Genomic DNA, 12,930 nt, shown 5'->3' on the forward strand with positions numbered 1-12,930 from the left:
ATCCTGTATTGTAATTAATATAATGTAATGGATTTCCCTAAAGAGTACCTGTCATTATGCATGGCAATCCAGGCAAAATTGTATGTGACTTTTTTTTTTTTTTTTATTGCAGCATGCTACAACGTCTACATTGCCCATCACCATATTTAAGCATTGGGGCACAATTCACAATTAATGCGGTACACGCTTTGCAGCAATGCATAATAAAAAACTGCATTTTGAGCATTAGTGTGATTTGCATTAGGGCAGCCTATTCATTTAAATAGGGTGCCAGCGCACCAAAGCGCAGAGAGAACCAGAAATTAACATTATTTCTTCAGCACCACACGTCGTACAGATTGTTCCCATCGCTGAAACTGATATAAGGTGCGATGGCAAGGTGTGTTGGGATTAGCCTTCAAAATGAATAGGATTGCAATCCAGCACACTGCTGATCATGCGTTACAACAATCTGTGAAGCCAGCCTCTAGGATTTTAGTGCAGGTCGATAATTTGCAGTTTTGCCAACCTTTCATTTTCGCCATTTGCCCAGATAGCACAATTAAAAAATGTTATTATTCATTTTTTTTTTTTGTGAGCTTTTTTGAAGCTACTTTTTTTTGTTTCAGAAAAACCTTCTCTATTTTCATCTTTTGCATATGTGGCACACCATGCTACTAGGAACAACATGGATATTTAACCACTTCAATGCCGGCACTTTTACCTCCTTCCTGCCCAGGTCGATTTCCAGCACTGTCACACTTTGAATGACAATTGCGCAGTCATGCAACACTGTGCTCATAAGAAATTTGTATAATTTTTCATGCATATAGGTAAAAAAACCTTCAGTATTCAACTCCCCCCACCACCACAACCGCTCCCCCCACCACCACCAAAACAAACTTACCTGAGCCTAATTATGACCCAGCGATGTGCACGTGAGCAGCTGCTGTCCTAGCTCTCTGCCTCCTCATTGGCTCAGAGACAGCATGGCTCCTGCTGCTGTGAATCACAGCCAGTAAGGAGGGAGAGCGGGGGGGCTAAGCCCCACTCTGTGTGTCTTATGGACGCAAAAAGCGGGGCTCAGAAGCAAACACACAAGTGCCCCCATGGCAAGCGGATTGCTATGGGGGCCCACGGAAGGGGGAGGAGCCAGAAGCACCAGCTGGGGACTCAAGAAGAGGAGAATCTGTGCTGCTCTGTGAAAAACCACTGCACAGAGCAGGTAAGTATGACATGTTTATTTTTATTTTTTTTATTTTTTTATTACACCTTTAGTTTCAAGTTGTCATTTTAAATGTAGTATTAAGCTATGAGTTGTAAAAACACGATAATATAAATTTTGTGCATTTTTATAGAAAATATTATTTTAATAAACATTTGAAGTACAAAATCAATTCATAAAATATATAGATTGGTGGGTCTTTTACAAACTTTCACGATTGTAGGTAATAGAAATAGAAACTGTAAAAAATTGCAAAAATGGGCTAGACAGGGCCTGGCAGCAAAAGGGTTAAAGAAGATTCTAATGCCACATACACACGATTGGAATTTTGGTTGGAAAAAGCTCTGATGGTTTTCCCAATGGAATTCCGACGGGATTTCGCTCAAGCTGTCTTGCGTACACACGGTCACACCAAATTCTGACCGCCAAGAACGCGGTGACGTACAATGTGTATGACTGGACTAGAAAAAGGAAGTTCAATACCCAGTAGCCAATAGCTTCCGTCTCGTAGTTGAATCTGAGCATTTGTGAGTTTTTGCACATCGGAATTGCATACAGACGATCAAAATTTCCAACAGAAACCTTTTCCGTCATAAAAATTAAGAACATGCTATCAATCTTTAGTATTAAGCTATGAGTTGTATCAACACGATATCAATTTTGTGCATTTTTATAGAAAATATTATTTTAATAAACATTTGAAGTACAAAATCAACAGCACCATCTTTACATTTTACAGGCGCTTTGCTTTTATAAAATATATAGATTGGTGGGTCTTTTACAAACTTTCACGGTTGTAGGTAATAGGAAAAAAAAAAAAACTGCAAAAAAAATATTGCAAAAATGGTCTGGACAGGGCCTGGCAGCAAAAGGCTTAAAGAAGATTCTTTTTTTTCAAACAAAATTTTTATTGAAAATGTAGTAGTGCAGAATTACAAATATACGTTTCCATCATACAAACATTAAAAAAAAAAAAAAAAAGGGGTCATGGAACATTCAGTGCATAATAGCGAAGACATCCGTATAACAAAGGTAGGGGATTGTGAAAACATTGCACATAGAAATGGAACAGAACTTAGAGGGTATCGCGTTTCTCCAACAATTGGAGAACGGAGTAAAACTTGACCTTCAACGTGTCTATATATGAATCCCAAAGTAGATAAATTTGCACCAGGTCTGACTCTTGGAGCTACTGTCGGGAGGGGAGTTCCAGGTGACTTATAAGTGTTGTGGTGTGTTTGCATGGGAAGTCCATAATGGCAGGGTCAGAAGCTACTGACTGTGCCCTCATATGTGAGGGCACCATCAATAGCCGATATGCAGGTGGGTCCTTAGCAGGCACTGAAGTCGAGGGAACTGGGGCGAGGAGGGATTGGGTAAAATAGGGGTGGACGAGGGGGGGGATTGTGTAAGTAAATCGGGGAAAGATGTTTATCTCCTCAGTCTCCGCTGCGAATCAGGGAGGTGTGGCATGGAAATGCGTTGCTGTGGATCGGACTAGGAGCGGGTGGAGTTGAATGTCCGGGAGAAACGCAGTCGAAGCAATGACATGCGGACCCCCGAGCACTACCCTTACTCGGGGTCGGGAGGCCCATGTCATTCTAGGTGGGGGAGGGGACAGGAAAGCGGGGAGGGGATGTTGGTACTGAGAGTGTGGTGTCGATCTCTTGAGATCAGCGTGAATGTCAGAGTCAGGGAGGGGTCATCAGTGAGTGATACCTATCGGTTGTACGGAAGTGTGTCCAACAAGCCCACGTTTTCGAGAATTTAGCAGGAGAGTCCCGGGAAATGTGGATAAGCTCCTCCATTTCGGCTATTTTGTTAATTTGCCTGAGCCATTCTGGGATAGTTGGAGCCCGGGGGGAGCCCCAGTGTCTCGGGATACATAATTTTGCCGCGTTGAGCAGGGGTAGGATCAATGTCTTAGGGTAGCCTGGGGTTGAGAGAGCTGAGTGGTGAAAGAGACTTAAAGAAGATTCTAATGCCACATACACACGATCGTAATTTTGGTCGGAAAAAGCTCTGATGGTTTCCCTGACGGGATTTCGCTCAAGCTGTCTTGCGTACACACGGTCACACCAAATTCCTACCGTCAAGAACGCGGTGACATACAATGCTTTACGACTGGACTAGAAAAAGGAAGTTCAATACCCAGTAGCCAATAGCTTCCGTCTCGTAGTTGAATCTGAGCATCTCGTAGTTGAATCTGAGCATGCGTGAGTTTTTTGCGCATCGGAATTGCATACAGACGATCAAAATTTCAGATAGAAACCTTTTCCGTCATAAAAACTGAGAACACGCTCTCAATATTTTGCTGGCGGAAATTCGGGCAGCAAAATTCCGATGGAGCATAACATACGACCATCGACGATCTACAAACTTTCCTCCCAAACATCCACAATCTCCGGCATGACAATAATGAAATCATCAAATTTTAAATAACTGCACAAACCTTCCAGATGTGTTCTTCAGAATTGCCAGTGCATCTGGGTACCCGTCCATGTTATAATCTCCGATATGAAGGGTGATGGGAAATGACTGGGTAAAAGGAGCGGTTGGTGGTGCTAATGCCCAAATTGTGTTTCCATTGGTGAAGTTCTGCAACACTGGAACCCACTAAAAACAAAAAGACAATACGAGAGGATGTTATGTTGAAAAAAAAAAAAAAAAAAAAAGCGTATCGACAGCCAAACCTTTTTTTAATTTTTAGGTGGAAGAAAACCCAAAACTGGACTATTAAGGTGCTAAAAAAAATCCTTAATGCAACTGTCTAACAAAATTAAATTTTTATAACCGAATATTAAACATATATAGAAAATATAATAATAATAATAGAAAAACATTCATTATTACAAAGAGCCCTTCCCTATAAGTCCATCCCTCTATGCCTGCCTTTCTCAACCCTTTCAACACAGAGGAACCGCTGAAATAACTTTCCAATCTCACGGAACCCCTACCTAAAAATCACTATATCTACAACTCAAGGGGGGGAAAAAAAAAAAAAAAAAAAAAAAAGAGTGAAATGTCCCCTTGTGGTGGACTTTTAAGGCACAATATATTAGAATACATTTTGTTGTATGTAATTTTAAAGAATATTTATTTGGAAAAATATGTAGAAAACATATAAAAACTAAAAATGTTTAACATATCTAAAATGTTGTCGCTGTCATATAATATACAGTACAGTATATACTTCTTGCACCCGATGCATTTCAGAGTACAACTTGTACTCTGAAAAACTCTGAATGCGTCGGGTGCAAGAAGTATATACTGTACTGTATATTATATGACGGTGACGTTTGACGGTGACAAAGTGTCAGTGTATGCTTTGGCAGAGTCATAAACCTGTCAGATGTAAATAATAGAGATAAGTTCAGGAGAGGTCATGCACCTCCTTGGACCTAATTCATAGCATACCTTTTTTTTTTACAAAGTGGAATTCAACTTTAGGCCCCATTCACAAGGGTGGATGGTACAGGTCCGCCTGTCAGTTTTTTTTAGGCGGACCTGAACGGACGGTCCATACAGGTCTATGAAGCGACGGATGTCAGCAGTGACATGTATGCTGACATCCGACCCGCTAACGTACGACGGATGGAAACACTACTTTTCCATCTGCCTGGCGGACCGGATCGGATGAAAACGGACTCTATGGTCTATCTTCATCCGATCCCCCATAGAGGAGAGCTGCGCTCTGACAGTTCTGCCCCTGCACAGTGTGCAGAGACGGATCTGTCATCTGCTTGCTCAGTGGAGTGGGGATCGATGGAGCGATCCCCTGCTGAGCAAAGCGCAGCCCATACATAGACACATCCGTGTGAAAGGGCCATTAAATCACTAGGAGCTTCGTACCTTAGCACAAGACTCTACTGTTTTATATAGGCTAGTAGACAAAATTATCTTAAGAGTGTAGCAACCCAAAATGGCCAATTGGGATTCTGTTTACAGCAGAGAGAACACAGGAACATACACTCAGTTGTATGCTTCTTTTGTTGTTCTCATCCATATCTTATAAGCATGATTGGAGCCAGGGTTATTGGCTTGTTTTAAAGTGTAACTCTACTTTTGTCGATAAATAAAAAACCACATCCTCTCTGGGTAATCAATGTACATTGCAGGGATTGTTATAAAAACCCCCTTTCTGCCCTGAAGTGATAGCGTTTTTTTTCCCCACATCCTTTGCTGAAAGGTTCTAAATGGGATGGTCTGGGTCTGGGTCTGGTTCATTACTGTACAATCACCAAATGTGCTCTCAGTGTTCCGATTTAAAAAAAGCTGCAGGGCTTCGTGGCTTTCAAACGAGTGCAGCCATAGCATGAATGTTGGACAGTTGCCTCTCTAACACTCAAAGAGGCAATTCCCCCCCATTAGCACCCCTCCCCCCCCCACCAGCAAGGTATACTAGAGATCTATGCTTCTTCACTGCTTCTCCTTCTCTGGCTACGTCATACTCAACTGTATTATAAAAGCACCTCATTGGTGGAAGGAAGGGTGTTCTTTTTAAAGTCAGGACAACCGATGGGTGAGAGTTAGCCCTGAAATGTGGGAAGCTGAACCCTTAAGTCATTGGTCTCCAAACTGCGGCCCTTTGCTTGCCTTTATCCAACCTTTGGGACACTATTCCTCCCACTGACATTAACAATGGGGCCACTGACACCAACAATGGATCATAATTCCTGCCAGTGACACCAACAATTGGGCTGTTAGGGTTGGGCTCCTGCTATTTACTAGCAGCTCTTTCTTCAGTGCAGAGAGGCTGCTCAGCTGTCTGTGAATTGCCAGCCTCTCACTGTTTCACCTGGTTACCATTACCTGCCTCATTAGTCCAGTCTACAACCAGCCCCCTTTGGCTATTTAAAACAGCTTTGCCCATTCCCTCAGTGCAACATCTCCAGCGTTCCTGTGTATAACTTGGCCTGGCTGACTTCTCTTGCGATTCCTGCTTCTGATTTTTGGCTCCTGACAAGGCTGACTTCTGGTTCCCTGATCCTGGCTCATCTGATTACCTGCTCTGGCTTTTAAATCCTGGCTTCGGTTTTTGACTACATTCCTGAACTGCTGTTTTTTTTTTTTTTTTGCTATTACAGTAAAGGTGATTTTAACGGCTTTTCTGTACCTGGTCTATGGTTCGTGACAGGGGCATAATTCCTACCAGTGACACCAACAATGGGGCAAAATTCCTACCACTAACACCAATGATGGGGCATTGTTACCGACACTAGGACATTTTCTAGTCTGGCTCCTGTAATGTCTGAAGGATAGTAAACTGGCCCTTCCTTTAGAAAGTTTGGAGGCCCCTGCCTTAAAGCGGAGGGCCACCCTAAAATAAAAAATGTCATTAAAATTCTTTAAAAAAAAAAAAAAAAAAAGTTCAACATACCTGAAACCGCTGTTGCTAGGCAGTCTTCCTAATCTGCCTCTTCCTATTCCACGGCGCTTCCTCCTCTTCGGCGAGCGGCCCCGTTGCCTTCTGGGACCTGTGTTTGTCCCAAAAAACACCGGGGCCATTCACAAAGTGCCACGCGACTCACGCATGCTCAGTAGGAAACGGGCAGTGAAGCTGCAAGGCTCCACTGCCTGTTTCCCTTTCGTTAGGATGGAGGCGCCGGCAGACGATTCGATGGGTGGATCGGCCTCGGGCGGCCGCCATCGTTGACTCGCTGGACAGGTAAGTGTTATTAAAAGTCAGCAGCTATAGGGTTTCTGGCAGCTGAAACCCTATAATAAAAAATAGCGTCCGGAACGCCCCCTTAAGCAATGAAATCAAAGCGGGGTGTGCAGAGAAAGGCGCTCTGGATAATAAGGGTGTCTATTTTTAAAAATTCGGCTCTACCTGTCCTTTCTCCACTGTAATATCAATTTTTCTTCAGTGTTATTTTAAGATAAAAACGTTAATATGTACAAGGCACACTGGCAGAACTTTAAAGGCTTACATGGCAGATATTTGTGAAGAAACTTAATGAGATTGGGGTAAGGAAAGCTAAATTTATACAGAGCCGAAATCTAAATTTATACAGCCGAAGATTCCGGTTTGACCTATATTATCATATCTGCTTCTATTGTCAATACAGCTAATACAGGGATTGGGGACAGCTTTCGGGCCCGATGATGAAACGCTCTTATTTGTCATGTTAGCTGGATGAGAAGATGGAGCGGAACAAAAATAATAACCCCTTGTGTTGCAGCAGGAGCTGGAAAACTTAATTGGTGGAAAATGTAAAATGTTCGTTTAGTTGCTCCATGGCCAAAAATAAGAAAATCATTTTTTCCCCTAATTCCATATATAAAAAGAAACTTTCAAGACAAATTTGGAAGTCGTCACTGCTGACTTGTCACCTGGAGCTTGACATGACCATGGATTAAAATAGGTTTTTGAGTGTTCATTCTTCTGCAATGTCATTCATGTCATTATTAGCTGGACCACTGACCTAGAATAATCATTTGCACATCAAGTGTTGGGATATTTGTTATGTATGTGCCTCTATCAGGTTACTGACTTAGCAAGCAGCGAAGGTAGGAGATATACGTTTTGGATGATGCACCTCAAAGAACAATTCAACAATAGCATTTTCGGTTTTTCTATCCTTGAGGTATAAAATAAAAGGAGCACCAAAAAAGAACTAAAGCTGGGTACACACAGATTGAATTTCATCTGGTTGAACAGGAACTGGCCAAGTTTGGCGCCTGTCCCTCCCTGTCCAACACTACATCTTTTCTCAAACAGGACTGCTGGGAAGCAATCATTTGGTCAGCCGCTGCAGTGCCGATCAAGGTATTCTGACAATGGAGGAGTCCCCACTGTCAGAATACAATAGCACACAACCTTTTGCCTTCAAAACAGCATCAGTTCTTCAGTCCTTCTAGGTAGACTTAAACACAGTTTTTGGAGGAACTCGGCGGGTAGGTTGATCTAAACATCTTGGAGAATGAAGTTGTCTGAAATACTTCAGTCTCTTCATGTAATGACAGACAGACTCCATGTTGTTAAAACCAGGGCTCTGTGGGGGCTAAACCAACACTTCCAGGGCTCCTTGTTTTTCTTTACACTAAAGATAGTTCTTAATGACATTGGCTGCATGTTTGGGGTCATTGTCCTATTGCAGAATGTCAGGGCTGGCTTAGCGCTTCCTCCTCCGGGCTGGCCGCTCAGGTGTCGGCTAATTGCCAGCTCTCTTCTCTCTCCACAGTTGCCAGCTGTTTCTGATGATGCTCGTCTGGCCTGCCTATATAAAGTCTTCCAGCTCATTTCTCCTTTGCCTTCACGTTTGGTCACATCACTAGGAACCATCTCCTGCTGTTGTTCCAAGACTGGCTTGCTAACATCCCTCCTGGCTTCCATCCTGCTTGCAGTTGCTCTCCATGGATCCCTGATGTTTGGACTGGCTGACCACCTGATCTGGCTACTAGACTGTCATGATCAGGGGTCAGGCTCGAAGACCAATTGCTATAGAAGCTGAAGGACTATCACTAACCAGCAGGATGGGAACACAGGCAGTCACCCTGGCAGATGACACAGGCTCACCTGAGGTGTAGAGTCTAAGTACTAACCGGTCTTCACCAGAGCTCCGGATGGTGGAGATGGATTTAGCTGCGTGTTAGTACCAGGTCGCGGTCCTCAGGATCGCCCCACCAGGAGGTGAGCAAGCCGAGGTTCAGTAGCGGATGAGCACGTAAGGATCAAACAGAAGCGTGGTCAGTAAGCAAGCCAAAAGGTCGGTAACGAGTAGTTAGTTGCAGGTTGGGATCAGGCAGAAGCGTATTCGTGGAACAAGCCAAGGGTCGATAACGAGCAGTAACAAATATAAGCGGAAGCAGGGAAGACAGGAGCGAGATACATGCTGGAGATAGCACAATATTCTGGCAAGGAGGAAGTGCAGAGACATGGCTTATATCAGGAAGTTCATGGGAGGAGCAAAGAGTTCAAGGTTCAGCTGAAATCAAGGTACAAGGCAGGGTTGTCTAAAGGATCTGACAAGGCACTGTCCAGCATCTCAGATAGCTCAGAGAGAAGATTCATTGCTAGACACAGCTGAGGTACCGGGTTCAAGTCCAGATCCTGACATAGACTCTGGCTTGCTTGACTACGCTTTTTCCTATTTACCTTTTTATTTTTATTAATAAACAAGTGTGATTTGATTGCACTTCTGTCTCTGTCTGTTTCAGGGTTCCTGACACAGAATAAATTTGGGGCCAATCACACGCATCCCTGATGGTATGGCATGATGGATAAGTATCTGCCTGTATTTCTCAGAATTGAGGACACCATTGATCCTGACCAAGTTTCCAACCCCATTTGCATAAATGCAGCCCTGAAATTGCCAAGGAACCTCCACAATGCTTCACAGTTACCTGCAGACACCCATTATTCTACCACTCTCCAGCCCTTCGCCAATAAACTGTCTCTTGCTACAGCCAAATATTTCTAATTTTGACTTGTCAGTCCAAAGCACCTGTTGCCATTTTTCTGCACCCCAGTTCCTATGTTTTCATGCATAGTTGAGTCGCTTAGCCTTGTTTCCACATCAGAGGTATGGCTATATGGACACAATTCTTCCATGAAGACCACTCCAGCCCAGACTTCTCCAGAAAGTAGATGGGTGTACCTGGGTCCCACCAATTCTGTGTTGATGGCACTGCTGGAGATCTTCTGATGTCAAAGGGAAGTAAGCATGATGGGTCTTTCATCTACTGCATCAAGTTTCCTTGGCCGACCACTACAGTCCTCAAAGTTGCCCATTTCTTTGTGCTTCTTCAAAAGAGCTTGAACAGCACATTTTGAAACACCAGTCTGATATAAAATCGTTGCCTGCGAGAGACCTTGCTGATGCAGTATAACTAACCTTGTGTGTTGTTGCTTTGCTCAGTTTTGCCATGGTGTATGACCTGCCTGTGACATGAAATTGTCTTCCACAACCTCACCTTAGTAGCAGAGTTTGGCTGTTCCTTACCCAGTGTTTAGCCTCCTACACCGCTGTTTCTCTTAATAAATGTGTTTAAACCTACATATGAAATTGATGATCGTTGTCCCCTGCTCGATATAATTGGTTAATCATATACCCGACTCAATGACTTTGTGCAAGTGGAAAATTGCTGCTGGTTTGAAGCCAAAGGGTAGAGACACCAAATACAGATTTGATTTAGATTTTTCTTCTGGTCGCTCGCTACAGTTTCTAAATTGATAAAAATAAACAACTAAAATAATATGTAATTTAAGAATGGTTTCAAATATATGTCTAAAACATTTTCACAATATATATATATATATAGTTTACCGCAATAATGTATATTAGGTTGCTATTCTTTTACACTTCAGCCCTAAAGAAGGTAGATTCTAATAACCCTGAATTGCATGTGCTATCAGATTGTGATAAAAACAAACATTTGCACCAAACCGCCTGAATGGATTATCCTTTCTGGTGGTCCTAATTCTTTACCCAAGGCCCCTCAATGGGTAATGCCCTGTACACACGACCAGTTTTCCCGTCGGAATAACCTCTGAAGGTTTTTCCGACAGAATTCCGCTGAAACTCTCTTGCGTACACACGATCACACCAAAGTCAGACCATCAAGAATGTGGTGACATACAACATGTACGACGAGACTAGAAAAAGGAAGTTCAATAGCCAGTAGACAATAGCTTCCGTCTAGCACTGGCTTCAGAGCATGCGTCATTTTTGGTACGTCGGAACAGCATACAGACGAGCGGTTTTCCCGATAGGAATTGGTTCCGGCGGAAATATTTAGAACATGTTCTATTTCAACGTAAAATTTTAAATTTTCAACATAAAAAGTCTGATGGGGCCCACACACCATCGGAATATACAATGAAAAGGTCCTGTCTGACTTTTTCTGTCGGACATTCTGCTTGTGTGTACCCGGCATAAGGGTCTAGGAGCAGCCTAACTGCTATACCGACACCATTGACTCTGCAGTTCTCCACATCAACAGGACCTAAGATGATCCTCTTCCACTAAACCCTTCTGTGCTTCTACCCCAAAGGGGCCCTTTTAAGTAAAAGAACATGAAATTGAGAAGCCAGTCCCGTCGATTTAGTTTAAGTAAAATGTCTCTAGAATTAGTGTGTCAATCTTCCACTCCATTGCCGGTACACGATAGCTAATGGCAAATGATTAAATATTCACACTAATACAGTCCACATTAATAACCTCATCATTAAAGAATTTGTGGACTCCGATTCTAAGGTAGGAATTAAAGACAGCTACTGGCTGGTAATGTTCCAGTTAAAATTGCAAAGTATTAGATAACTAAATTTAGGCTACATAGATTACAGTGGAGAAAATGATGATTTGATCCCCTGCAGATTTTGCAAGTTTGCTCACTTACAAACAAATGAAGGGTCTATAATTGTTATCATAAGTGTATTTTAAATGATAGAAACAGAATATGAACCAAAAATCCTGAAAAAACACATGATAGAAATGTTATTAATTGAGTTGCAGTTCAGTGTGTAAAATAAGTATTTGATCCCCTACCACCCAACGATAATTCTGGCTCCCACAGACTGGCTATAGTAGGTGCTCATGTAGTACACAGATTAGTCCTGACAAAGTAAGAAGGCGTTCCTAACGACAACTCGTTATTTGTATAAACCTGTCCACAGAATCCCTTTCTTCCATTCAAACCTCACCATCATGGGCAAGATCAAAGAGCTGTCAAAGGACGTCACGGACAAGATTGTAGACCTGCACAAGGCTGGAATAGGCTGCATCATGGAAGGAGGTCACACACTCTCCCATACGCAAAGGCATTTTTGCCAGGTGGGACAGAGAAAGGAAAGGTGGGCAACTACTGTAGAGGTGAATATCTTTGGGTTAGGGAAGCCATATTTACACTGAATAGGGCAGCCATTCTGAACCAGGATTCCATGGAACCCTAGGGTTCTTCCAAAGGGTGCTAGGGGTTCTTTGAGCAGTGGCAGATTGGCCTGCAACCGGATGGTCAATGCAAGGTTCCAGGGCCAGCGGCTTGCCACCATCGAGCTTTTAGCTGTCTGTAAAGATGGCCTTCTTGCCCCTGACCTCCAATATTGAGGTGGGCATGCTTTTCAATGACCACCAATATAAGGGGCATTCTCCCTCTCACTGTACATAGATATAAAGTGGGACCTCTGACACTGACAACCAATATAATGGATTATTCTGAGTTGGAGACCGCCATGGACTAGTAGAATGGTTCTTGATAGATATAAGGTGGTTCCGCGGGGGAATGATGGGGGTTAATCTCTCTTTAGAGATATGGGCTGCAACCTTACTGGTTCGATAGAGTGTCTCTTCAGATGAGAAGAGTAGGGAGTACTTGAGTAGGGAGAGAAGAGCGTTTGGTGTCCAGAATAAAGATACTCTTGATGAAGAATACACAGTAATTTTTTATTGGAGGTAAAAGATTTACAGATAGTTCCACCAAAATGCATTGGCTCTATCTCTCCCTTCTTCAAGGCTGTTGGTAAGTTCAAACGTAGATAGTGAAAACCTTGCAAAATGTTCTGAACAAATGAATGGGGGGAGGGGCAACTACATGGCAAATGAGGTTCAATGAAGAAAAATGTAAAATAATGCATTTGGGTGGCAAAAATATGAATGCAATCTCCACACTGGGGGGGGGGGGGACCTCTGGGGGAATATAGGTTGGATAAAGGACCTGGGGGTCCTAGTAGATGATCGGCTCAGCAATGGCATGCAATGCCAAGCTGCTGCTAACAAAGCAAA

The 12,930-nt window shown here is 43.0% G+C and overlaps 1 protein-coding gene across 1 annotated transcript in view; it reads right to left on the reverse strand.

The window, feature by feature from the left end:
• Positions 1-12,930, reverse strand: part of ITFG1 (integrin alpha FG-GAP repeat containing 1) — a 349,655-nt gene that overhangs the window by 178,779 nt on the left and 157,946 nt on the right. Inside the window, exon 10 of the mRNA XM_077451682.1 lies at positions 3,657-3,820. Coding sequence (XP_077307808.1) covers positions 3,657-3,820 — 164 coding nt within the window. The remainder of the gene's footprint in view (positions 1-3,656; positions 3,821-12,930) is intronic.

This window comes from Lithobates pipiens, unplaced genomic scaffold (genome assembly GCF_037356315.1).
Source record: "Lithobates pipiens isolate NorthernLeopardFrog02 unplaced genomic scaffold, aLitPip1_a1.2 Scaffold_10, whole genome shotgun sequence".
NCBI classification, from domain to species: Eukaryota; Metazoa; Chordata; class Amphibia; order Anura; family Ranidae; genus Lithobates; species Lithobates pipiens.